Here is a 25,584-nt window from a genome sequence, read left to right on the forward strand (position 1 = left end):
GACCCTTCCCATCTCCGACTTCACAAATAAGGAAAACGAACATTCGGCTCGGTAATAGTAGGGACCCTGTGCTCGGATCCCGATCCTGAAGGATGGATAATTGCCAGGTACTCCAGAGATTTCACGGAGATGGAAAGCGCCAATGCCCACTAACAAGACAGCACATGAAGAAGGAATCTGCCCATGGAGGCGCTGGTCCCGGGACTTCGCGAACAACGTGTGAGTAAACAGCCCAGGTATCAACCGTCTCGAATGACAGGAGCCAATTGATATCGATGGACAGCATTTCCGAGATCTACAGGTCCCGATGTCTTCTGAAAGCATCGCATCGGCCCCGATTGTAAGAAATAGAGTTCTCGTCTATAGTGTGAAGCGAGAGAGAGCGCTTGTCAAGCTTGTGTCTTGTGGTGCCATTAAAGCAACATCATTATCATGCCCATTCCTGGACCATGACGGGCGGGAGATGAAGATGCGGCTAGTGAGTGTTAATGGGACGGAACTTTTAGGTGCAGCAGGAGCAGGAGCGATCCATGGATGGTACAGTGCGGGTTAGCGCCCCTCCACTTCCAGGTGGAAACCACAGCTCGTGGTCCCATGTTAGCGTCATCATCATCCCTCAACACCAGATGGGCCCTGCAAATCTGCCCAAGCTGCTGGAGAAGGCACCTCAAACACTCCAGTCAAACTGAGAAGCTTGTGCATGTACCGACCGCAATTATGCATGTGTCTCAATCTGATCGGTGGGTAGGCGGTAAGACATGGGCTATTGATGGACTCCAAAGATGACCAAGTATCGCCAACGTAGCATGGAATCGTCCGCTATCCTCGCTCCCCATGTTCCCAGGGTTCCATCTTGCACAGAAAGGGCAAGGCGACCATCGAAGGTATCAAGAAGAGTCATCGAGATACCAGTTTCGTCACAAGAGGACAGCACCACTTCCAGTTTAAGCAATCATACCAGACAGGGTCAAAGGGATATGGCATGGAATCAAAGCAGGAAAAGAAACGACCAGAGAAAAACAACACCATTAATGCGAGATACATCACGACACACAACAAAACAGCGCACACATAGCAACAACATACTATGTGCATACACAAGACAACGCATGAGATCCAGAGTCAGCATCAGATCCAACGGCTGTCTCCATGCCAGGGAGCATCCTTGACGGCCTCGGAAGATGGCCAACTGGGTCAAAGCATAGTTTTGCTGTCTGAGGTTGAGGTTGACCCTGAAGTCTACCTTGAACTAGAATTTGCTGCATCAGCCAGCAATCAACTGAGCTATTCAGTACTGCACTGTGCTATGCTCCCCATTCCATGGTGCGACAGCATTACTCGAAATCTAGTCTGGCCATAGCCAATGCAGAAGCAGAGACAGCTTGTCTCCAGCTAACAAGAAGATAACGAATACCCAGCGAGCGAGCGGAGCCAGGCGCAGTACAGTCTGTACTGCTAACAACACGATGGCATAAGCATATTTCTTCGCGGGGTCGGCGTGGGCCGATTCTCGAGAGAGCCTCAGCCCATTTTGGATCCGCTGCCACACGACGTCGCCAGACCCCCTGCCCAAACCCTCGGCCACATCTGTCGATTGTGACCTAGCTATATATCCCCTTTGTGCGCTTTTGCTGACCAAAAAGACGCCCCTACTTTTCACGCACCTTTACTGTGTTAACTATATTATATCCAACGAGTTCAGTCTTAATTATTCGTTTTGTGACTTGCACAAGCACAACTGCTCTGATACAAGCCCCACTTATTCACTTACACGCCCGTGTCCACCGAAATCTACGACTACTCTGATATCAACCGCACGATCAAACCGCCAAACAACGCGACTCAAATCTCCGAATTGGCTCCAAAGATAAAAGAGCAACTTTATCCTTGCCATTTACAGATTACATTCAGTACCCAACAACCCTTGCACACGGTTTCTCATCGGAACAGTGCCCTGAATACATCGCACACTATCTACATATATATACTCAAAGCCCCAACCCAAACAACTACGCCTTATGGCGGCTATGATGTCGTCTGTCAACCCCTTCACACCGGTGACCCCCCCGCCGGAAAGTCACTCGTTTCCTAAACTTCCTGCCCAAAGACCGTTGCAGAACAACCTCAAGCGCAAAGCCTCTTCACAAGACCCTTTCGGCGGCCTAGCAGGTCTCAACACACCCACGATGATGGCACCACCTCCTCCCCCGACTTCGCAACCTAAGATGTCCGCGTCGCCAAACCTTAGTTCAGGACCAAGCTCTAGCAGCACTCCCCAGTCTAGCGAGGCTACGACACCCGAGATTCCCAACATTCCCGGTGCAAACCTCGACCCCAAATACCTCGCCATGGTCTCTCGTATTGCCGCCTATTATCAGCAAAGATGCCAGGCAGTAGCAAACTACCAGCAACAGCGATGTCAGGCTTGGGCCAACATGCATAGGCAGAAGTGTCAAGATATGATGCAGGCATCTATGCTAGTGGTGGCTTGGTATGTAAGAGATCGCATCCAGCGCAGGCGGAGAAGGGAGAAGCGTCAATTTCGGTCTGGATTGAGACGCAGGACAGATCAGAATAAGATCGCTAAAACTGAGGTTGTCCGTCGCTGGGTCAAGCAGATTCCTGATGGACCAGAATCACCCAACAACCCCGTTGGCACCCAGCTTACCGACCGAGAAGAAGCCGAGTTCTCAATGGATCGCGAGACACAGCCAGATAAAGATACCAAGCTGTTTGAGATGGCCGATAATCTTATAAAGAGCCAATACAAGAAGATAGAAGTCCCCATAATGGGTGTGCTCAACTTTGATGAGAGCGACAACGAAAGCGAGAGCGACCTGGACGAGCCAGAGCAGTATGAGGAAATGGATGAAGCAGAAGACCCCGCCGAGGATGACGAATATTACGAAGTGGAAGATGACGAACTATATGACGACGAGGACGAAATTGAGTATACAGGAGATGGCGCCTCAGAGGTTGTTCATCACGGCACAGGTACTGGCTCAGGCAGCCGAAACAACAATCTCAGTGAATCCTCATGATAAGCCAGCCGCTTTACTTTCAACGACCCAACAACAAGCCCCCTTTCAACGGGACGGTGGGGACACCTCATTAATGACAACGACAAAGACAAAGACAAAGACAAAGACAAAGCATTAACCTATTGCCAACGAATCTCCCACAATGGTGGAAACTCTCAGGACCAGGTCTTGCTTTAGGTGGCGGCGCAATCTGCAGGCGGACAACGGTTCACACATCAAGTTTCACTGGAGTTAAGGGCATCTCACATTCTTATTACTTTACGGCATTTACACCTGGATGATACCTTTTACTGGCATGGGATATTTAGGTTTATTGATTTATTTCTCGCACAACTTTATAGGTGTACCTGGCGGTGGATTCGGTGGACAACGTACGCTGTGGGTGTATGTATATATTCCGATCAACATAAACGAAGATATTCACAACTGGCTATTTCAATCACTCCTTAATCTTGTAAATTCAAAGATGAAGATTATCTGTGGCTACCGGTTTATCCAAACTTCTGCGATATCCAGTTTGGGGTGAACAGCACAAATTCTTTGGGATATACCAGGTCGCGAGAACGGTCCTACCTAGCAACGCAAGTGCCTTTACAGACAGGCGGTACAGTGTCCAGATTAGACGGTGATAACTAAAGGAGGGGAAGACATCAAACAGGTGGGAAATCGAATGGTGAGAGGCAATTATCGTAGCATTTCGTTGTGCCGTACCGCTTGGGACGGCGCTTGTGCGTACTGTACGGAGTAGCCGGAAGCGGAACAGGTCATGATGGGTGAGAAATGGTTCGATACTTTGCTATTTAGGGCTGTTGAGCGGGCTGAGTGCTGGGTACTGGATGCTAGGCACTGGATGGGATGCAAATGCTGAGTCAACCGGTGAGAGACTTGATGCCAGCAGAACAACCAGGCCCTTGCAGACGATTGATAGGATTGGGAAGTCTCATGAGAGTTATTCCGCAGCTCTTTGCGGCTATAGTGGCTTCTATTTCATAGATTTGTAGCATTAGTAGGAGCTGCAAAACATCCACTGTCCAAGTATTAAGTCTTACTCCGGCCCGCAGGGTGTCAGAAGAACCGCTATAAACATAAGATAAACATTAGAGACGAAATAGTTTAGTCATCTTATGCTATTCCAGATCAGCATTTAGACTGCTTTATTTTAGTAGCTAAAGCTTTAGAGGACATTTCTTCTGTTACCCACCTAGTCCGGCTACATTCTTCCTTACCTCGTTGACGATATCATTAGTCCAAGTGTCTCGATTTTATCTCACGGCTCGACTTTCTTACAGTACCTGTATAATTTGGATTCATTCGCATGATGTTCTGATAAGCTTCTGAACTCCAAACATATGTACGGCAGTCTCTTCACCGAATTCCAATACCTTAGATTCCCCGTTAGTGGAACACTTTGCTCATCTTCAATAGCACCTGATTTGTCTTGACATTTCAACCTAATACACTATCGACCAAACCCTTTACTTCAAGTAACTTGGATTCAAGTTATGAAACCTCTGATAATTCGCAGTCACTGGAAATATAAACGTTGGGCTCTCGTTCAGCCGTCCCCAACGAAATTGACAAAAATATCAATTCAAATATTACCCGCCACAAGACTAGGAAGGGACTCTTGCCTGTTCTTGATCGGGTCAGCTTTTACGGCTCGTACCTGGCATCATTGCATACCTAGGTAGGTACTTGCCTAACCCAGAGCTTCGATGAGATGGCAAGAGCTTGGTCTTGTCATTAGAGCAATCTTCAACCAAGCCCACCCGTGGCTTCCGACAAGGTAGGTGCCTTCCTACTAGGCAAATGCTCATCCATACCTCTCTGATGCTTCGTACCTTAACTTTGACATTTTTCCACCTGACCATACCTCTCGTTCTCGCTACCTAACAAACAACCTTTCATCAACATTCCATCCTCGCTCTCAGTCTGTTTATGTCCATCCGCAATCGCTTTGCCGGTCATTTTATTGAGTCGTTACTTGATCCGAAACCACTATCGAGATCTTTCTGCATACTGTCGGCCGGGAATTGAAATATTGGCACGATGAGGTACGTGACCTTTGATTTATTTGTGAAACAACATGTTCAACCTCTTGAAAGCCGGCTCCATCTCCCCCGCATACAAAAGCACCCCAATACCCGATCAGTGAATCACCTGGCCCCATTCCATCCTTTGCTTGGCTTAGAGGATTGGTCGTTCCGAGTCTAGCGGGCCTCTACCCCGGTTGCCGTGCCGCAAGTGTGTCAACCCCTGTAAAGGGACTCGACGAGAATGGAGCTTCTCCTTGTGGCTAGCAATCCCCCGCTTCCACATTGGCTTGGCGCTTGATCCATCCCGACAGAAAAGCTTCCTCGCCATCAACACAGCGCAGTGCACAGTTATTAATATCAACATTCCGATCGGCAGTCACAGCATCCACTCTTTGGAGCTTGTCCGAGCTCACTTGACCTAGCACAGAGCTTAACACAGAGCTTGCTTTCCGCGCCTACGTTTCACAGACATACATACGTGCCGTACTACATTCATCAACAGCGAACTCAGCAATACAATAACAATTGATTCTCCTCTTCTTTCCGTGACGTGCTCCATCTTCATCTATCACAGTCTTCTCGTTTCTACCCTCGTTTTCTCTCCGCTTGACGTCATCACTTATTGTCAAGCGTCTGCTCACTATACTTCAGTAGTATCAACAATACGTTCGACCGCGTGTCGTCGACTTCGGCAGCTTGTCCTCGTCATTCTCCCTCCCCAGAAGACCAGCTTCGAGTCCCACGATCCGGAAAGCTGCGACGTATCTCGAACCGATCAGCCCCTCCTGCCCCAGGACATCCTGACGTCTTCACTATGGGTGGCGGTAGCGAACCAAAGGGAAATGACTCTTCCTACCCTCTTTTCGCCGAGCGGCCCGTCGGCGTTCCCAAAACGAGCATTCTGAAGGGTCGCATTGAACCGTTCTATAAGTCAGGACAGTACTATAAGGTCAATCTGCAGGCGTATGATATTCCGTCCTTCGAACGTGAAGCTATTGCTAATTGTTATAGGAACATGTACAATGCAAGATACTCAGGCAAACCTCATGTGCAGCTTTTCGTCTGGGACGCACCAGATCTTTCACGTCCAACTTTTGAGGAGGCTGTCAGCCACGAATTCAGAGAAACTCATACAGGAACTTCTTTTGGTCCTTCCTGGTCCACTCATTGGTTCAAGGTTGTCTTGCGCATTCCCAAGAATATCAAAGACGAGGAGCTCATCGAGCTACACTGGGATGCCAGCAATGAGGGCACTATCTGGACTGAGGATGGCGTCCCCATTCAAGGCCTCACTGGCAGTGGGGAGCGCATTGAATGGATTATCCCCGACTCATTCTGCGATGGTGAGGAACACACCATTTATATCGAAATGGCGTGCAATGGCATGTTCGGAAACGCCCCCAATGGCACGACTACGATTGCCCCACCAGATCCTAACAGACGTTTCAACCTCAGCAAGGCCGATATCGTGGCTGTCAATGTGCCAGCTCGCAAGCTTCACATAGATATCTGGGAGATTGGCGATGCTGCCCGAGAGCTTCCTGAAAATTCCGCTGAGCAGAACCATGCTCTAGCTGTGGCTATGAAGATCATCAACACTTTTGAGGTCGATAACCAGGATTCCATCCTCAAGTGTCGAGAGATTGCTCGTGAAATTCTCGGTCCCGATGTTGACTCTCATAAGGTGTATGAAGTAGGAAAGGATCCTGTCGTATTCGGAATTGGTCATTGTCACATTGACAGTTGCTGGCTCTGGCCCTGGGCTGAGACAAAGCGCAAGGTTGTCCGATCTTGGACGAACCAGTGTGACCTCATGGATCGCTACCCGGAAGCCAACTTTGCTTGCTCCCAAGCTCAACAGTATAAATGGCTCAAGACATACTATCCTGCTGCTTACAAGCGTGTCAAGCAGAAGGTAAAGGAGGGCCAGTTCCATCCCATTGGTGGCAGCTGGGTTGAACACGACACAAATCTGCCCAGTGGTGAATCGCTTGTGCGACAGTTCTTCTACGGCCAGCGGTTCTTTGAGACCGAGTTCGGTTCTCGATGCCGTACATTCTGGCTTCCTGACACTTTTGGTTATTCGAGCCAACTCCCTCAGCTATGCCGGCTGGCTGACATGGATCGTTTCCTGACCCAGAAGCTGAGCTGGAACAATATCAATAACTTTCCTCACACAACATTCATGTGGGTGAGTCCAGATGGAAGCCAGGTGATTTGTCACATGCCTCCTTCCGAGACATACACAGCGAATGCCGACTTTGGTGACCTAAAGAGAAGCATTGAAAAGCACAAGACAATGCGAGTTGACAGCACGTCTCTCCTTGTTTTTGGAAAGGGTGACGGTGGCGGTGGCCCAACCTGGCAACACTTCGAAAAGCTCCGTCGATGTGCTGGAATCAGCAACACTATTGGTGGTATTCCAAAGATCAAGATGGGATCGACTGTCGACGACTATTTCGATCGCCTCAACCAGAAGGCCACCGAATTTCCTACTTGGTATGGTGAACTGTACTTCGAACTTCACAGAGGAACGTACACCACACAGGCCAACAACAAGTACTACAACCGAAAGGCCGAGGTGATGTTACGAGACATCGAGCAATTAGCTACCTTTGCATCGATCAAGAACAAGAAGTATAAATACCCAACCAAGGACCTAGATGACATGTGGGAAGCCGTCCTCCTCTGTCAATTCCATGACTGTCTACCAGGAAGTAGCATCGAGATGTGCTACGATGACTCTGATAAGGTTCGTATTTGCATCACTACCCAGGAGCCTGATTAACCGTGTTCTAGGTCTACGCTGAAGTTTTCGAAACCGGCAAACGTCTTATGAACGAGTTGTACGACTCACTCAATGTTGCTAGCCAGTTTTCGTCCTGTCTCAACGAATCGGTCGCCATCAACACTCTGCCCTGGCACCGGAAGGAGCTTGTAGAGCTTTCTGATAGTGAAGTAGGTGTCGCTTGTGGCGATGGCCAACTGCTGGCTCTCCGTACGTTTAAGGTACAGGAAGAGAAGCCTGCTGTGACCGTAATGGAGCAATCAACGGACGTTTATGTTTTGCAAAATGACCAGCTTCGTGTTGTCGTCGAAAACGGTGTCATCACATCAATCTACGACATTGATAACGACCGTGAGGTCATTGAGAAAGGCGGGGAGGCCAACAAGTTTGTCATATTCGATGATATTCCGCTTTACTGGCAGGCATGGGATGTTGAAGTATACCATCTTGATGCGCGCAGAAAGGTCGAATATGGCAAGACCAAGATCTTCGAACAGAAAGCCCATCGAGTTACTCTTGTTACCGAGATCAAGATCAGTGAGAACAGTTCTATCAAGTCATACACCACCCTCTCAGCAGCTCTCAAAGGCCAGCCCTCTCAAATTGATGTCAGAGCTGACGTCAATTGGCACGAGGATTCCAAGTTCCTCAAGGTTGAATTCCCTGTCAACGTTGTCAACACCGAAGCCTCTTACGAAACTGCTTTCAGCATTACGAAGCGGCCAACTCACTACAACACAAGTTGGGATATGGCTAAGTTCGAGGTGTGCTGCCACAAGTTCGCTGATCTCTCAGAGAATAACTACGGCGTCTCCATCCTGAATGACTGCAAATATGGCTTCGCGACCGCCGGCAAGATGATGCGACTGTCACTTCTTCGATCGCCAAAGGCCCCTGACGCCAATGCAGATATGGGACGTCACACGATTCGATGGGCGATCCTTCCCCACAAAGGCAGCCTATCCTCAGCCACGGTCAAGGCTGCGTATGCTTTCAACAACCCCTTGAAGCCTGTGACTGCTTCCAAGGCCGCCCTCGAAAGCGTTTCCAGTGCGCCGATCAAGCTCGTTAACACTGATGAATCCCAATCCCTTGTGCTCGACACCATCAAGCGAGGTCAAGATGATGAAGACGTTACCAGAAATGAGGGTCTTCGCGTGAACAAGGGCCAAAGCATTATTCTCCGTGTGTACGAATCCTTGGGTGGTCGCAGCCGTGGCACCATCGAAACGAGCTTTAACGTCAAACACGTCACCAAGACAAACATCCTAGAGGACGACCTGGAAAAGATCGAGATGGAAGATGGCAAAATTCCTATCACGCTGCGACCTTTTGAGGTTGCTACCTTCAAACTCCAGCTGTAGAGCGACGCAGAGTTGAAGGACTGCGTCTGCACAGACCCAGAACCCACACGTTGGGTTATTGTTTGAAAGACCAATGAACCAGTTAGTATTGGTCAGTTTCGTAACTTAACAGAATGAGATTTGGGCGGTACTCGGAACATTCCATGCAACAAGGACATCAGTAGTGGCACGGTTGGCAAAGGAGCCCAGAATAGCATGATTCGAAACAAGGACTTAACGTTAGTCGATTATCAATAAATGGCTCTATCATGGCACTTCCTAAAACGCCACCTCCTCAATGTGAATTGATACTAGTAAATATTCAAGCCAAGATGATTACATCCTCGACCACAAGATCCGCAAGGAGATGTCCTTCCTGGTACCCATAACTCTTCGCTCTGTAGCACAGTAACCTTGAAATCACACACGCACACATGTGGTACCTAATGAGAATCATCAGGCAGCTCCTCAATAACCGTCTGCACCATTTGGATAAGCTCATTAATGTCAGGCCGCTCCGCAGGCTCGACGCACAGACACTTCCTCACGACTTCGCGAATAGGCTCACTAATCTCGACGGCTGGTGCTTGTTGCTGCTGCTGTCCTTGCTGTGGACGCATGCTGTTGGATCGCTTGACACCGGCAGGGCCCTCATCGGGGAAACGCCAGTCGCCACCCAGGACGCACAGGGACAGAGTACCACCGGTCTCATCAGAGCGCATCTCGAAGGGCGACTTGCCAACGAGACAAGCGTAGAGTGTGCACCCCAATGACCAGATATCAACTTTTGTGTCGATCACCATGCCAGTCTGGACATCGAAGAGTTCGGGCGCACGATAAGGCATTGTTGAATGCTCAGCAGCCGTGTCTTGGATCTGAAGGGCAAGAGATTGTGATGTTACGGGTATGGGTGAGGGTGCGACGGAGCCAAGATCCATAAGAATTGGAGTTGAGCCAGAATCATCAATCATAATGTTACCTATAGCAATACGTTAGTATGTGAAACAAATCAATCAAATATTGCGATCAGCTTACCTGGCTTGATGTCTCGGTGGGAATAGTGCTGGATTGACCTGCCACCGCTAACTTGGTTTTCCCCTTCCAGCAGACCTCGTTCTTGTTCACCCTCTTCCTCTTCCTCGGTCCGCTTGCCTCTTGTGTTATTTCTCTCGCCATTGTTCAGCTCGTCTTCTTCTCGCCCCATATTCATGCGCTCCACGGCAGGCTTGTAATCGTGCATGGCACGAAGAGCCTTGCATACCCCGAGGAAGAGTAGCATGAGGCGACGCTCAGGGAAGCGATCGTGGTTGACCAAGTTCGCATTGATCATGTCCTGGAGATTTCCGCGCTTGTAGTATGGTAGAAGCACATAAACTGTTTTCGTAGACTCGTCGGCACCACGTTCAGTCGCAACAGAGTGATCAATGGCAGAAATGATGGTCGGAACGTGGGAGAAGAGGCGGTAGGCGTCGACTTCGCGCATGGCCTGCTGGACTGATTCGGCACCAAAGGGACATCGGATCTTCTTGAGGGCGAAGAGTTCGTGGGTAGAGGTGTCTTCGACTAGGTAAACGTAAGAGAAACCGCCCTGGCACATGTCAGCAATGGATTGCTCGGAAGGCCATGGACTATAAAGTTACCTCTCCAAGAAGCCTTAGGATCTTGAAGCTTCTATTATTGATCTTGAGGTTCGGGTTCCCAGGGAAGCAGTTGAGGCAGTTCCCGAAAGAGTAAAACAGGTCAAGGAGGACTTGCGCCATGATGAAGAGCGGCAGATGTGATAGCTTGTGGAACTAAAGGTCTCCTCGACTCGTATTCAATCGCCTTCCGGCTACGAAACAAGTTCTTCAAACTATCGAAGAACGGTATGCGAAAGAATGGGGAAAGAGTTTCGTGCCGTAGTAAAGATATGGATCGGCAGGGACAAGTGTGGTTAGAGACGTTGGTTGGTATCGCGGTCGCAATTGGCTAGATGACGACACTGGTGATGGTATTGGTATCGAATTGTCCTGTATCCTTTACACTGTGGCAAAGCAGACCTGCGGGTAGGTAGCCTGTAAAGAATGATGCAATGTCAAAGAAGGGAGGTGGAAAGATTGAATGCCGAGATTGTGCTAGCTGATGTTGATTGAACTGAGGTGAGGTAAGGTGAGAGGTCCCAGAGTCTGAGCCACCTCAGCCCTGAAACGCCACGACTTACTGCTGTACGTACCTGCCTTGGTTTGGCTGCCTCCACTACCTACCTGTTACCATCTACGATTCATGATCGTGCAAAGCAGTCTTGAACTTGGAACACTGATTGCTCATACAAAAGAACCTTAATTACTATTTAAGAAATTATATATTCATCTGATAGAGCGATAGTAAGAAACACACTCACTATTAACTTGGAACGGAATTTATTATCGTCAGAAGATAGACTCAGAGGTCGATACCGAAGTTCTTGGTGGAGTCAATGGAACCACTAGTCTAGCTCCAGTAGTTCGACTCGCTACCGTTCGGATGGAGTGAGACCTTACTTCTGATTGGCTGAGACTATATCTCGTTGAAAGGTGGATAATTGCCTTTCTTGACTGCAATATCAAAGTGAACAACCAAGATCAGGAAACAGGATCACATAGTGCCTAGTATGTACAAAAATTAACAATAAAAATGGATATAATCATCATATCTGGCGTTTCTTGATTCATCTAGGTATAATAAACTAAAGATTCAGCGCTATACTTCCGGTGCCTTTTTGTAACAATACTCGAACAAAACCACTTCTGTCTGTATACCTGTAACTTCCCATGAAAATACCCAAGTCGCTAACCCCTCCCCAAGATGCAATCCCAACAATCAATGAGCCCCCATCACACTCGACTTCCAAAAGAAAAGAAGAAGGAAACAACTGTTCCCTCTTAGGGCTGTATATAACTAGAATAGGTTGCGCGGATCAGGTCGTCATCGACCTTGTGCCCGCCTTATCAACTCCCCGCCCTCATCTAACTTGGATATAGGCAGGTCTTGATACCGCCTTGTGCGTTTATCTACGACAAGAGGTTTCGCAGTGAAGGGCTGGCACTTGCTCCGCTCGCCGGGCGGTTCTGTGGTGGTGGAAGCCCATTTCGAGAGCTAGGCGGACTCGTTTGAGGAGCGGTGTACGGAGGTCTTTGCGGGTGCATTTCACGAGAATAACCATCTCCTCTAGGTGGTGGTGGAGGAGGCGGTGGTGCCCCGTTGGTCAAGGTTGGTGGCGGTAGATGTGCGGGGGGCCCAGGGCGCCCATGATGTTGGTACGGGTGAGCGTATCTAGATGGAGGTGCTGGTCCATTGAGTTGGCGAGGAGATGGAGGCAGCCCATTAGTGTACGGGGGTGGTGGATGACCGCTGTGATGGTTTGCAGGTGGTGGTGCAGGCGGTGGGGGTCCAACCACAGGTGGTGGCCGCAAGGAAGACAAGTTCGACATCGGCGGTGCGTTATGCATAGGAGGAGGGGGAGGGGGAGGTCCTCCATTTATATGGCGAGGGGGCGAGCCCTGTTGACTTGCAGGCCGTCCCCAATCGCTGTATGCTGGTCGGTGAGGTGGCGGAGCCGCATAGGCGTGAGGAGCTGGCGGCCGGGCTCCAAGCGCATGATCTGCGACAAGCGCAGGCGCTTGCATAGGTGGAGGTCCCGGCTGGGTATGACCATGAGTATGCCATGCATAAGAGGGAGGATGCGATTCACGATGAGCAATCATCTGTGGCGGACTGCGTAGAGGGGGTGCCGCAGTGGCTGGCATAGCTGCTTCGTGAGTGAGAGGCACTGGAGCCTCGGCCACAATAGGTGAGCGTCGTGGCGGATGTGCCTTCGCAGCAGGCTGGGCTTTGCGGCATTTGTGACATTGAAATCGCCGCTGTTCAACGAACTTCTGCGCCTCGCTTCCAAGGGTGCCGTAATGGCCATTGGTGAGTTCACGTTCTTGTGAGTTGTCGATCGGGTACCACCTCGGGCTAACGTCAATGCCACAAGTAATGCAAACCTTTCCGCCTGGCTGTCTGGGATCGGAGGCGGCTTCTCCTGTCTCGCCGTTACGCTGCTGGCCCGTAGGAAGAGTGGTTGTCGAAGATCTACGTCCGCCAGGCTGGGTTGCAGTACTAGTTAGTTTCGCTGCGTTTGCCATGAGGTTGGCCTTGCGAGCGGTGCCTGTCAGGGTGAGATCCGCTTGCTTGAAGTTCTGTACGTAGAGTTGCAATACGTTGAGTCCCGAGTCATCGACAGTGTCGTGCATATGATGGATAGTAGTCTTGGTGGGAGCATGCTCCTTGCACCATACGGTTGCCGACATGGTACCACTCTCTCCATTGACGGTCACAATATTGACCTGGTCTCTCCGAGAACTCTTCACGGGGGCAATTTCGAACCCAAGGATATGTCCCTGTTGTCGTGCACATTCCACATGTACTAAAATTCGAGTCAGCATATATAAATCATGTCGTTCTGCCACATGAACTTACGGGGGGTGCGACACTGGTGACAGGATACACATGCGCCTTCAGTCTTGTTACAGACTTGGCAGGCCTCGTTGTATCGGGTTCTGGGAATTGAAGGGATGCCCTCGGACGGTTGCAATGCCTTGGCGTTACCAAACTTCACTTCTGGAGTCCAGACAGCGCAAGTAACATGAACCCAATTATTATCGGCGGTTCTCTTGAGTGGCTCTCGAGGGTTGACTGGTCGGTTCATCTCCTCTTGTTTCTTGCGGTAAAATTCTGCAGCTTTTCGAGCTTGCTGGACTTCCAAGCGCTCCCTTTCGCGGTCTTTTTCTGACATCTTCTTTTTGTGGTGTGTCAATTTTGGCTGTTCCACGAAATCATGCTCCGTGTGCTCATGAGGACAGAGAACACATTTGTAGCGGATCGAGACCTGGGGGTTCTTATCGTTGACGCACATATCGCACGTCCATTTCCCAGAATTCCGATGATCCATGACACCATAGCAGTTGCGGTGTACTGTTAGGCGACACTCTCGACATGATAGGTGCTGATCCCCTTGGGGTTCTAGTTCACCACAGACGGCACAAGGCAGAACTCGAGGCTTTGGCATTTCAGGAACTGTAACGCTTTCCACGCTTTTGTCCTTCTTCTTAGACGTGGTAGAGCCGGCGGCGCTAGCGGTATCGGAATGGCCATTGTCGGCATCCTTATCTAGAGGCGCACCCTTGAGCTTCTTCCGTGGCGGTTCCTGTGTGCTGGCTGCAGCTGCTGGCGTTGCTGAAGGAGTTGATGCACGCTCTGGAGTCATCATTCCCATTTCCTTGGCGGCTTGCAGTTCTTTGAGAAGTTCCTCATCTTGCTTGCGCTTCCAGGCTCGGCCACCTGACTGAGCCACCTTCTTGGCCACTTCTTCCATATCCTCCCATCGAATAGCATACCGTCGCCATAGTTCGGCACATCGGCGGCATAACGCAACAACCCGGTCTTGGCCTTTGTCCTTGTTCGAATTCTTGGAGCCACTATCGTTGACGACACCGGGGATGGGATTCGGGGCCCGTCTCCACTGCCGTGATGAGGTCGTCGAGCAGAACTGGCACACGAATCCTCGTTTCTTCTGATTCGCCTTTTCAGTATCGAAGGCGGAATCGTCTTCGTTGTCCGCGACGTCGTCGGCAAGCTTGTTAGCGGCCGCTTCCGCCCGTTTAGCCTCTTTCTTTCCTTTTCGACCTGCCGTGTTCTCCAGAACTTGTAAACCGCGTTCTGACTTTTTCCAGGCATAGTAGTAGCGAGTCACCATGCCAAAGTGCATGGATTTCACATGTTTTTTCACAAGGAAGAGTTCAGAGCCATACTTGACGACACCTTCCTCAAACTTCTTTTGTTCTGCTGGTGTCAGAATGGGATCTTTGAATTCCGCCTTGTCCTTCTGGGAAAGAGCCTTGAGGGCACGTTTAGTGTCAAATCCAGTATGATACAATGTATCAGCAGCAACATCCTGGAGGTTTGTCGAGCGTTCTGGCAGTCCAAGATCCCGGGCCATTCCCTTAGCCTTCTCCATGTATTCATTAATGTCCTTCTCTTTGATGACGTCCTCTGAGGGGGGTATCCACATGGGCTTCGCAGTACAGTTGGGATCGTCTTCGTCGTAATCCTCGCCTCGAACCGTGTAGCCAGGAGGCATATCCTGAACCCACTTTGGTCGCTTGCCTCGCGAGATCTTCTCAGCTTCAATCGCAGCCAAAGCTTCCTTTGACTTGGTGTCCTTCTTGCCATTTTTCTTGAATTCGAGTGGCTTAACATACTCTACCGGCTGTCCCGGCCACGGCAACACTGTCGCTTGGTTCCTGGGTCCAATCCTTGTAGCCGCGCGAGGATGAATTCTATCGTCGTAATCAAGTGCATCCTCAGGCTTGCAGTGCATTCCTAAATAACGGTAAGGCCAAAGCGATGCCTGGTAAATCTGTTCTGCGGTGCCTTCATGAGGAGCATGGTCCTCTTCTTCCGGACTCGTGCGGGTAGTATCAACGCCCTGCATCTCCTCATCCTCTTCGTCCATTGGATCGTCATCGTCGGCATCGAGAGTTGGATCATTCACATTAGGAGTGTTGCGGGCCTCCAACTTTCGCTCCTGCGCACGACTGCAAGCAGCACATGACCATGCGAAACCTCTCGAAGGCTTTTTCAGTAGAGGCGGATTCACACAATTCATATGATAAGTGTTTTGGCATACGGCACAGTCAACTGAGTCGTTGCTGCAGTGCGCCAATCAAGTCAGCCACTGAACATGGGTGGGACAGGGACGGAGACGGGGACGTGGGGCAGTGTAAGTCAAAGTGGTGCGGTACGTACCTTGCGCAATAGCCTGTGCATCTCTTGCAGAGCTTAACGGCGCTAGTGAGCTCCTTGCCACGCCCCTGTTCGACTAGCACGTACTTCCAGCGCTCGTCAAGGACCTTTTTCACGTTGGCTGGAACGTTGACAATAGAACGCGTCGGAATTAGGTCGTAGTTCTTCTGAATGTACCGATCATACAGCTTATCGTACCAGAAGCTGTCGGGTGTCTTGCGATAAACGTCCATATTCTGAATCTCGGCCTTGTGATGAATCTGACATTTACCGCGAAGCGCTGTCAACGGGCTGCTGTCTGAGTGCATAGTCGCAAAGACCATGCGTGTGTCTGGGGTCTTTCGGCCAATATCTTTTGGTCGGTAGTACCAATTTATGCGGATTGCTTCCACAGGTCTGCTGTTGTCATTCTGGACATGAAGAAATTCCATGATCCGGCCCAAATAATAGGGCTCTCCAGGTGGCTCACAGACAAGGTACACATGATCTGCATCGCCAGGTTAGCCACATTTGATCTGAATTTCTGGTGGACTTTTTTTTTTAGAGGGAGATGTTACCATTCGGCCCCAAGACCGTGCCATCGTCGGCTACCATCTGGCCATTAACGGGACGTCCTTTGCACTTTTCAAAAGTCAACATGTTGGTGTCGGGCCAGGAAACGCCCGCCGCTGTTCCAAGGTTTGTTGCTTTTTTTGTTGTACTGCTGGTTGTAGTCGACGTCGCTTGGTTAGTGGAACCAGCCGAGTTGCCAGCGACCTTGCGCTTCCGTGTAGGCTGCGAAACAGCCGCCGACTGTGTTGTCGTGGAAGCACTGTTTGAGCCACCTGGTTGTTGCTCCTTGGAAGCATTTGCAGATTGCGCAGCTTTGGACTCGTCGGCACCAGCCTTACGCGAGCTGGCACCGGCACGAGGCGCATCGCTGTTCACAGCAGCGCTGGACTGACGAGACGTCTTTTTGGAGTCACTATCTTTTTTGTCCTGGTAATAATCATAGACATCGGTATCAATATCTCTATCCTCAGCATAGTTGACACGCGATGAGCCGTTCCTATTACGGGAACGAGTGCCATACCCAGCAGCTGCATCTGCGCTGTCCAGACCTGATTGAACAGTCATTGGGTCGGAAACAGATTGAGCATCTGGGTCTGAGGCTTTGGAGTCCTGGGTGATGTGTTAGAAATCAGGGACAACCGCGCTCATGACCACACAAGTTGCAGGTGAAATGAGAGGGACAAGACAAGGTTGTATAAACATAAAAAAAAAGTATACTGGAAAGAAAGCGGGCGAAGATTTGTGTAAGGGGAATTAATAATTTGACTCACATTTTGTTGTGCCATGACATCCAGCAGAGAATCACTTGCGCAAGAACGAGATGAGGTGAATCGCGTATGAAGGCATGCCCGGAGGTGATGGTTTGATGGCGGAAGCTGCGAGGATGAAATAAGGCAAGTTTAGCTGTTAGCTGTGCTGTGCGGTGCAGTGAAATACAAGATGAGATGAGATGAAAGTCGATCGAGTGTGTCAATATGGTGAGTGAGAAGCAGTTCGGCAGAGCTAGAAGCTCGAAATAGATATTATTTGCTCTGAAAGATGGAGTGAGTAAGGTTAAGAAGGAGGAAGAGGCATGATTCCCAGGCGCCGGGAGAAGAAACGTCCTGGCACTGGCACCCCGAGGCGGCGGCCCTGGCCTGGTCGATGCATCCACTCTGATTATAGTGCACGGCAGGGGTTGGTTTAGAGCCAAGAAAGTAGCGAGCAGGTAGCCACTAATCAGGTGGCGGCTGATGAGCGCCCAGGGAAATGCATTTAGACCTCCCAGGCACGATAAACGTTTACTCAATTTCTACTTTGAGCACCCTGGTCATCAGCGTTACCTCAAGTCTCCACGGGGGTCCATCTGGGTCTCGCAGCACTGACGAGCCGACGGATCTCAACCCAACTCTGAGGCGTGTCCCATGGGTCCACGGGTCCTCCCACGAAGAGAAGAGCAGACCATGGAGCGAGGGTCACCACCGATTGCATTGCATTGGTTTGGCTTGGTTTGGTTTGGTCAAGACTTCAAGTCACCTTTTGGTGGGAAAATCAACCTATTACCAAGTAGGTCCCTAGCTTAGGGTTCTGCGAGACTGTCGAAACTGGAATCGGCAAAGTAGGACTGACTATGTGGAACAGGAACTGGAACTGGAACTGGAAATAAGAACAACATGTAGAAGCAAATATCAATGAAACGAATACCCGTATCAAGTCCACTCACGTACTGACATCCTTCATGATATCCCCTTGCCAAGCGTGAACCGGTGTAAGAAGCATCGAAAATTAAACAGGCAGGCAAACCAGGCAGGCTGGTAGCTAAATAGTCGGCCAAATGATCCAGATGGGATATGCACGAATGAATGGATGATGGAACCTTGTCTTGTCTCATTTTTACCTGTCCTTTGCTTGTGTCATCCATCGCGTTGCCTTCAAGTCGCCGGAGATAAAAGTGCAGGCTTTTCGAGAACTTCTCTACAGTACTTGAGAACGAAGCAATCAAAGCCCTCTCTCACTATCTCACTATACATCTCATTTCGACTTGGCAACCCTTTTCACTCTCCCATATAATGTCATCCCATGCCCAGCCTGGTCCGTCATGCACCACTGACCGGATCGACCTTTACAATGACTTTGTATGTACATTGCCACGACTCGAAAGCCACACTGCACTGTACAACTGTAGAAACTCACATATGCCTACATACGCGTCGGCTGAGCCAAATTTGCGTGGAGGTTAGGTCTGCTTCGAGTTCTGCACCGTATTAGGATAAAGTGACGATGTTAATGTAAGGCTTGTTGCAAAAAATGAACGTGAGTTTGGGAAGAGCATGGGGCGCCAAGTCATCGCATTTCCCGTTGCATCTCCCACACCCTTGTACCCTCCCTCCCGTCTTCTCAACCCATCGAATGAATGTATACAGACTTGTCGCCCGGTATCAAGGCCTCGCGTTCTTGCTTGAGGGTTCACGGTGATATAACCGCAGGTAGGTATGCTATGCTCATGCCTGTTTTGCGCTGCAGAGAGAGTGCTCATACTACGATCCCCAAAGCAATGGACGTGGTAGGTATTTAGCGTAGAAACTACTAGTACCAATCGTCAAGATGTGACATCCATACACTGACTACGGTTTACCTCTGCCGCAAGGTCTATCTTCAGGTCACCATAAGCTTCAACGGCCACATAATAGACGGTGGGTAGCCTGTGTCGCGCGTCACTTCTGGCACGCAGACATTAAAACTCGAAGGGAAACCGTCACTAGGTAGCCAACCCCTTGGCCGAAATCACCACAATTTCTTGCTTCACTCAGATCGCTAGCTCTTTTCCTATCTCTCCACCACCATGACGTCTTGATCAAACGAACCAGCGGCAATCAACAGCGTGCACTGACAAACCGAATTGTCAAGACTGTATCCGTACAGCACTGTACTACAGTAGTTGGTCAATGTTACGACGAAGCTGATGCCGTCCACTGCCGACAAAGTGAGGCCAATCAGTTGCTGCGGAGCCTGGCGAGTAGAGTAACACTACTAGTTAGTACAAATAGACAATTCACCCATCGGCAACCCCAGCTAGATCTAGGCCCGTCAATTTCGCGCCAGAAAAAAAAAACGAATGTGCGGTGATGATGTTGAGATCCTCGGGGTCGGGGGGGGAGCTGACGAGAGGGAGTCGGCAATAGGGCTAAAGATTGAGCTGGTGTAGTGAACCTTCTCAGCTCCACCAAACGTGGCCGGGGCTCCGGTTGGATGGACAGAAGGTTGCTTGCCCAGAGATGATGCCCTGCAGCGGATCCATCGCGGTACGTATTTCATCTCTGACCAGGATTTGGCTCTAGGAACCTCTAGTAGGTTGGAACGATGGACAGTCTTGTGTCTTTGGCTCTTTGCTATCCTGATCTGTTCGAGTTCTCTCTCAGGCACGACTTAGTATGGAAATAACAGACTAATTACATTAATGATTTCAATGATGGATGGTGGTGGGCTTAGACCCCCCTTGTTTGGGACTCGACTGGCTTTTTTCCCGTCTGGCCCATGTCGATTTTGCTTAGCAGCTTACCATATCGGACGTGAATGTCTCAACTCCCTCGTTGCTTCAATTTACCCAAGTGCTGGCATCATTACGGCAATCTCAAATAGAACCTGTCACCTCGAGTCTGTGACCTTTTTATCGGATCTAGTCTTGGCCACACATGCCAGCGGTTGTCCGATCGTCCAAATAGGTGGCTGTTTGTTTCACCGAAACCTAGATATACCACAAGTTGAGGTACGTATTTTATTCTAGGTGAGGCTCTCGTGTGCCTCTTGAACAAATGACCAAGAAGTGCTGCGCTGTAGCAACCTAGGTAGCCTATGCTTTCAGCATGGCCTTGGGAGGCCTATCACGACTTTGACCCGTAATCAGAGAACAGCCACGCTGAAATTGAAACGGCAGACATGTCTCGACGATGGTCTGGTCTGAATCACAGCCTGTCGCGCGAAATGAGCCGACCTGGCTATCGGAGGGGAAGCTAGAAAAGACGTTGAGGTGTCACAGTAAAAGTCGAGTGTTAATCGTGCAGATTGGTTAGATTAAAGAACAAAAGAACAAAAGGAAGAAAGAGATGACAGTCGAGTGAGCTCTGGTTGCCAAGGCTCCGGGGCTGCGAGAATAATGTTCTCTCGACTGCTGCTGCACGGTGTTGTCAAGTGGTCGTCGAATCAAGATTCCATGGACGGATCGGAGGAGGCACACCCCCCAAGCCAAATAACTGGCCCCTCAATGGGAAGAAGAAAAAAAAAAGGAACGTACCTACCCTACCGTACATGCTTTAGCCAGGTGCTAAAGGGTCGTGGGGCTAAACACCCGACCCGGCCGCAGGGGAACGGTCAACGACACTTGAGACTCGGTGCAGGGCGACAAGGAAACAGGACGATAAATTGTTGATAACAAATTAAGACAAAAGTAAAAGGCGAGTAGTCATGGTTGGTTTAATGATTTATATAAATGCAACAAATTGATTCTTTCTTCCTTCTTCCTCAAAACCGTCGGTCTACTTGCCGCTAGATGAGGGAGACAGTGCTGGAACACGTAGGTATATCCCCATAGGTAACCGACGTCTGCCAAAAGAGGGAGTGGCGCACATGGGATGCAAGGTCGTGGACGGGCTGGAGATGTGCACTGCGTCTGCAATTGCCGTACATGCTGTAATCTGCGTCTACGGTGTGTAAACCACGTTGTTCGAAACAGAGTCAAGTCGTTTAAATAGGAGAACAGAGAAGGAGAAACCGACTCTTTCTATTGCTGACGGAAACACTGGAAAGCAATAACCAATTACGTGGAGATAATTTAAAGGCCATGCGACCAAAACCCTCAATCAATGGAAACAGGGGCACTAACGTAGGAACATTGAATGGGTGGCTAGTGGACAGAAGAGGCAAGCCCAGCAGGGCAGGTACTCAACAGCACCTACCACTACCACCTACTAGACAGGCTGGCAGGTCAGGTTTATGCCACCTGCCATAGGCGGTTGATGGGAAACAGCGCAGGGTTTAGCAGCCAATCATGATTCTTCATCTTGTCGCGGGGCACAAATTGTCAGGAACACCCTCAGACCCCCACATCCTCGTCTAAGTGACACGTGACATCGCGTTTGCTGCCTGTCTCCCAGGGTTTACCGACACGTCGAGACACGCGAGTCACGTTAAATTTATGATGACCTTTTTATCAACAAAGAATGTTGGGCTTGGTGGCTTCTTGTAATCTTTCTTGTTAATTTTTTTTTGTACGGATACCATTCGCTTCCTTCTTTCATATTCGGGTTCTCTTTTTGATCATGAAGAGTATGCGAGGTCTGATGCACACGACTAGTGTACAGACAACTAATGAGAACAAGACCACATTCGCTACGACTTCTTTTGCTGGCCAAAAAAGGAGCTTGTCTATTACAGGAGAGGAACATAGACCGAGTCCATCTGCATCTCGGACCACAGTTCAGTTTCAACGGGCTATCAGTCTTCCCTCGGCCCCTCCTAGAATTTCGGCGAGCCGCATTGTTCGTCTAGATGAGCGAGTCGGACCCTCCGAGTATTCCCAAAGAGCGGCTATAGCTGCAACTCCTACGTCCACTAGTGATCCTGAGCTTGATTTGAGCCACCCCACCTATGAACTGCCGCAGCAGCTGGTTGATAATTTTGCTGCACTCGGTATAAAACAGATATATCCATGGCAAAAGTCGTGTCTGAAAGGACCTGGCCTCTTGACAGGCAAGAAAAACCTTGTGTATTGTGCCCCGACGGGCGGTGGCAAATCTCTTGTGGCTGATGGTGAGAGTGGATTTAGTAGTATGTGGGCTTGACTGACACCTCCAGTGCTTATGCTCAAGAGAATCTTGCAAGAAAAGGGGACAAAGGCCCTCCTTGTGTTACCATATGTTGCATTGGTGCAAGAAAAGGTTCGTTGGCTTCGTAGTGTGGTACAGGGCCTACGCTTCGCTCCCGATACAACTCTCGACGATGACAAGCGCATCTGGCGCCGGCGGGCTGATGAAAATACAGTCCGTGTTGTGGGTTTCTTTGGAGGGGGCAAGGTTCGAGCGACTTGGGCTGACTTTGATATTGGTGTTTGCACATTGGAAAAGGTCAGTTCTCGACATGCAAATGATCGCCTTGGGTACATCGTTAACAAATCCAAGGCAAATGCGCTCGTTAATACTGCCATCGACGACTGTTCTATCTCCAAACTGCGCACAGTTGTGCTCGACGAGCTCCACATGGTCGATGATGACCATCGAGGATATCTACTGGAACTTATGGCGACCAAGTTGCTCAGCCTTGAGCAACCTGTGCAAATCGTCGGTATGAGTGCTACTCTTCCAGTATGTTCGGTCCTTACGTTTGTCAACCTTTTTGCATTCTCTGACATATAAATAGAACATGGGCTTGATGGCTAAGTGGCTTGATGGACATTGTTACGAAACTCGGTATCGACCGGTTCCCATTGAGGAGCATCTCGTGCATGATGGGAACATTTATCCCGCAGGCTCTACAAGCAGTCTCATCAAGACAGCAGCACAACTAAATAGTCGAACTACACAAACACAGGCACAGGCAAAACCCATTCGACGGATTGAGCCTTCCGCCCATAAGGAACTTCGCGATCCTGTACTGAACGCAGTGGTGACACTGGCTTGCGAAACTGCTATTGCAGGCTTCGGGGCCCTTGTCTTTGCTGGGAGCCGTGGTATGTGCGAGTCTGATGCACGATGGATCAGTCGAGCAATGCCCGGACCACAAGACCTGAAGATTGATACCGTGGACAGAAGAATGGATCTGCTGGGAGAACTCCGGAGCCTAAACACTGGAGTTGATCCAGTGTTGGAAGAGACTGTACTTTATGGCGTTGCATTTCATCGTAAGTGGAACAGTTCTTTACTTGCGGAGGCCCTATGCTAATTGCAATAGATGTGAGTTGTTTCGAACAATAGAACTGGTAAACCATCCTGACAATATAGGCGGGCTTAACAACCGAAGAGAGAGATCTCATCGCGGCGGCGTACGATGCTGGAACATTGCTCGTTTGCGTCGCCACGTGTAGTCTGGCGGCTGGTATCAATCTGTGGGTATGGCTGTTCGAGTATAGAAATCTTACTAACAAGAGTAGACCAGCAAGAAGAGTGATTCTGCATAACTGCCGTATGGGCCGGGACTTTGTTGGTCCCAGTATGCTGAGGCAGATGCGAGGACGTGCAGGAAGGCAAGGCAAGGCACCCATTGGCGAAACATACCTCTGCTGCCGAGAGAATGATCTCGAGCAGGTTGTAGAGCTCATGAATGCCGAACTGCCTCCTGTCGCAAGTTGTTTGAATACCGAAAACCGACGTATCCAACGGCGAGTTCTCATCCAGACTAGTATTTTATCTTGAACTAACACAATACAGTGCACTTCTCGAGGTTGTATCTATACGGCTCGCGACAAGCCATGAGTCAATATCAGATTATTTCTCGAAATCGCTACTAAGCCATACGCACGATGCTGCTTTTGTTGACAAATCCATTACATCGAGCCTGGAAGAAATAGAATCTATGGGTTTTATTACTCGCGACTCTCTGTCGATGTTCACGGCGACACGATTAGGGAAAGCAATTGTGGCCTCGGCCATCGACCCGGATGACGGTGTATTCGTCCACGATGAACTTAGTCGAGCTCTTCAGGCCTTTGTCATGGACGGCGAAATGCACGTATTATATGCTTTTACACCGGTCCAGGAGTCGGGCGTCATGGTGAACTGGCAGGTATTTCGAAATGAAATGGAGGGCTTAGATGAGAGTGGTTTACGGGTCCTGCGCCTTTTAGGCATCAAACCCACTACAATCCTCAAACTGTAAGTCTATCTCGCATCAGCTGCATATATGCTAACGATCGGAAAGAGCTCAGGGTGCCACGCTTCGAGAGACCACCCAAGAGGAGAAGCAGATAGCTCGCGTTCATCGACGCTTCTATCTTGCCCTCCAGTTACGGGACTTATGCAACGAGGTGCCCATTCACATAGTTGCACGCAAATACGATGTGCCCCGTGGAATGGTTCAGAACCTGTCACAAACTTGTCAAGGTTTCGCTGCTGGAATGATCAAGTTTTGTGAGCAAATGAGCTGGGGGTATGTGGCCGTCGATTTCTTGAGTTGCGTGACTAACATGATCACAGTGTAATGGCTGCAGCCCTTGACCATTTCTCCGATAGACTGGTGGCTGGTGCACGAGCTGACCTGCTGGCTTTGGCAAAAATTCCATTCATCAAAAGTCGCACGGCGTAAGTGTGCCTTGGCTTCAGTAACAGGCACACTGCTGACATATCACAGGCGTGTTTTCTGGGAGAATGGCTTTCGTACGGTAGCAACAATCGCGAATGCAGATCCGACAGAGCTTCTCCCCGTACTGATGCAGGTCAGTATCTCAAAATTACTAGGTCTCCGATTTTGCTGTGCTCAATGATACTAATCCGCCCAGGCACAACCAAATAAAATTCGTCTTAAGGGCAAAGATAACGAGAAGTATGAAGAGAAACTACTCGTCAAGGCAAAGGTCATATCCGACGCTGCGAGCAAAATTTGGAGTGAGTCAACCAGGCATTCTCATCACTCGATAGAACTAACATTTGCCCTCAAAGAACTGCAGATGCAGGCCGAAATGGAGGAGGAGTAGCCTCAACCAGGAGAGTGCACAGTTGGACTATAATGAAGTTGTTCCTTTGCGATCCTGACATAAAATACGACCTTGAGAAAACAAGCCTGGGGCAATGGGTTGAGCCGGTCTAATGCAGGCGTGTGACAGATGGCTGCATAGAGCATAGCGAATGAGCTGGGATTCAGTATCGGAATAAACGGCGTGTGCCTCAAAGTCGGGATGGGAATCGACAACAGCTTAAAATCAGTATTACTATGTCTGCTGCCAAGATATCACAGGCTGATCTCAAGTTCGAGATCTAGGTGCAATTACCATTTCCGGTCGAGGTTCTGCTAGCCCAAACATGAAGTGTGGGCTTGAGAACAGGTCGAGGTCAAGA

General features: G+C 49.7%; 5 protein-coding genes across 5 annotated transcripts; 3 read left to right on the top strand and 2 right to left on the bottom strand.

The window, feature by feature from the left end:
• Positions 1–2,030: 2,030 nt before the first annotated feature.
• On the top strand, positions 2,031–3,041 carry FIESC28_06113 (uncharacterized protein; the record flags this gene model as incomplete). Its single annotated transcript, XM_031160258.1, has 1 exon — positions 2,031–3,041. One exon carries the CDS (start codon positions 2,031–2,033, stop codon positions 3,039–3,041), a length of 1,011 nt encoding a protein of 336 aa, XP_031015677.1.
• A 2,850-nt stretch (positions 3,042–5,891) lies between these two features.
• FIESC28_06114 (uncharacterized protein) lies at positions 5,892–9,229 on the top strand (the record flags this gene model as incomplete). The annotated part of the gene is made up of 3 exons (XM_031160259.1): positions 5,892–6,040; positions 6,089–7,829; positions 7,877–9,229. 3 exons carry the CDS (start codon positions 5,892–5,894, stop codon positions 9,227–9,229), a joined length of 3,243 nt encoding a protein of 1,080 aa, XP_031015678.1.
• Positions 9,230–9,651: 422 nt separating this feature from the next.
• FIESC28_06115 (uncharacterized protein) lies at positions 9,652–10,968 on the bottom strand (the record flags this gene model as incomplete). The annotated part of the gene is made up of 3 exons (XM_031160260.1): positions 9,652–10,187; positions 10,244–10,796; positions 10,849–10,968. The coding sequence occupies 3 exons, from the start codon at positions 10,966–10,968 to the stop codon at positions 9,652–9,654; spliced, it is 1,209 nt and encodes a 402-aa protein (XP_031015679.1).
• A 1,269-nt stretch (positions 10,969–12,237) lies between these two features.
• Positions 12,238–17,349, bottom strand: FIESC28_06116 (uncharacterized protein; the record flags this gene model as incomplete). The annotated part of the gene is made up of 5 exons (XM_031160261.1): positions 12,238–13,634; positions 13,688–15,804; positions 16,016–16,499; positions 16,570–17,173; positions 17,335–17,349. 5 exons carry the CDS (start codon positions 17,347–17,349, stop codon positions 12,238–12,240), a joined length of 4,617 nt encoding a protein of 1,538 aa, XP_031015680.1.
• Positions 17,350–21,858: 4,509 nt separating this feature from the next.
• On the top strand, positions 21,859–25,223 carry FIESC28_06117 (uncharacterized protein; the record flags this gene model as incomplete). Its single annotated transcript, XM_031160262.1, has 10 exons — positions 21,859–22,348; positions 22,394–22,899; positions 22,955–23,435; positions 23,555–23,639; positions 23,962–24,405; positions 24,452–24,679; positions 24,727–24,831; positions 24,881–24,965; positions 25,029–25,134; positions 25,189–25,223. The coding sequence occupies 10 exons, from the start codon at positions 21,859–21,861 to the stop codon at positions 25,221–25,223; spliced, it is 2,565 nt and encodes an 854-aa protein (XP_031015681.1).
• Positions 25,224–25,584: the final 361 nt, after the last annotated feature.

This window comes from Fusarium coffeatum (genome assembly GCF_003316985.1).
Source record: "Fusarium coffeatum strain FIESC_28 chromosome Unknown BRIP53273_contig_132, whole genome shotgun sequence".
Classification (NCBI taxonomy): Eukaryota; Fungi; Ascomycota; class Sordariomycetes; order Hypocreales; family Nectriaceae; genus Fusarium; species Fusarium coffeatum.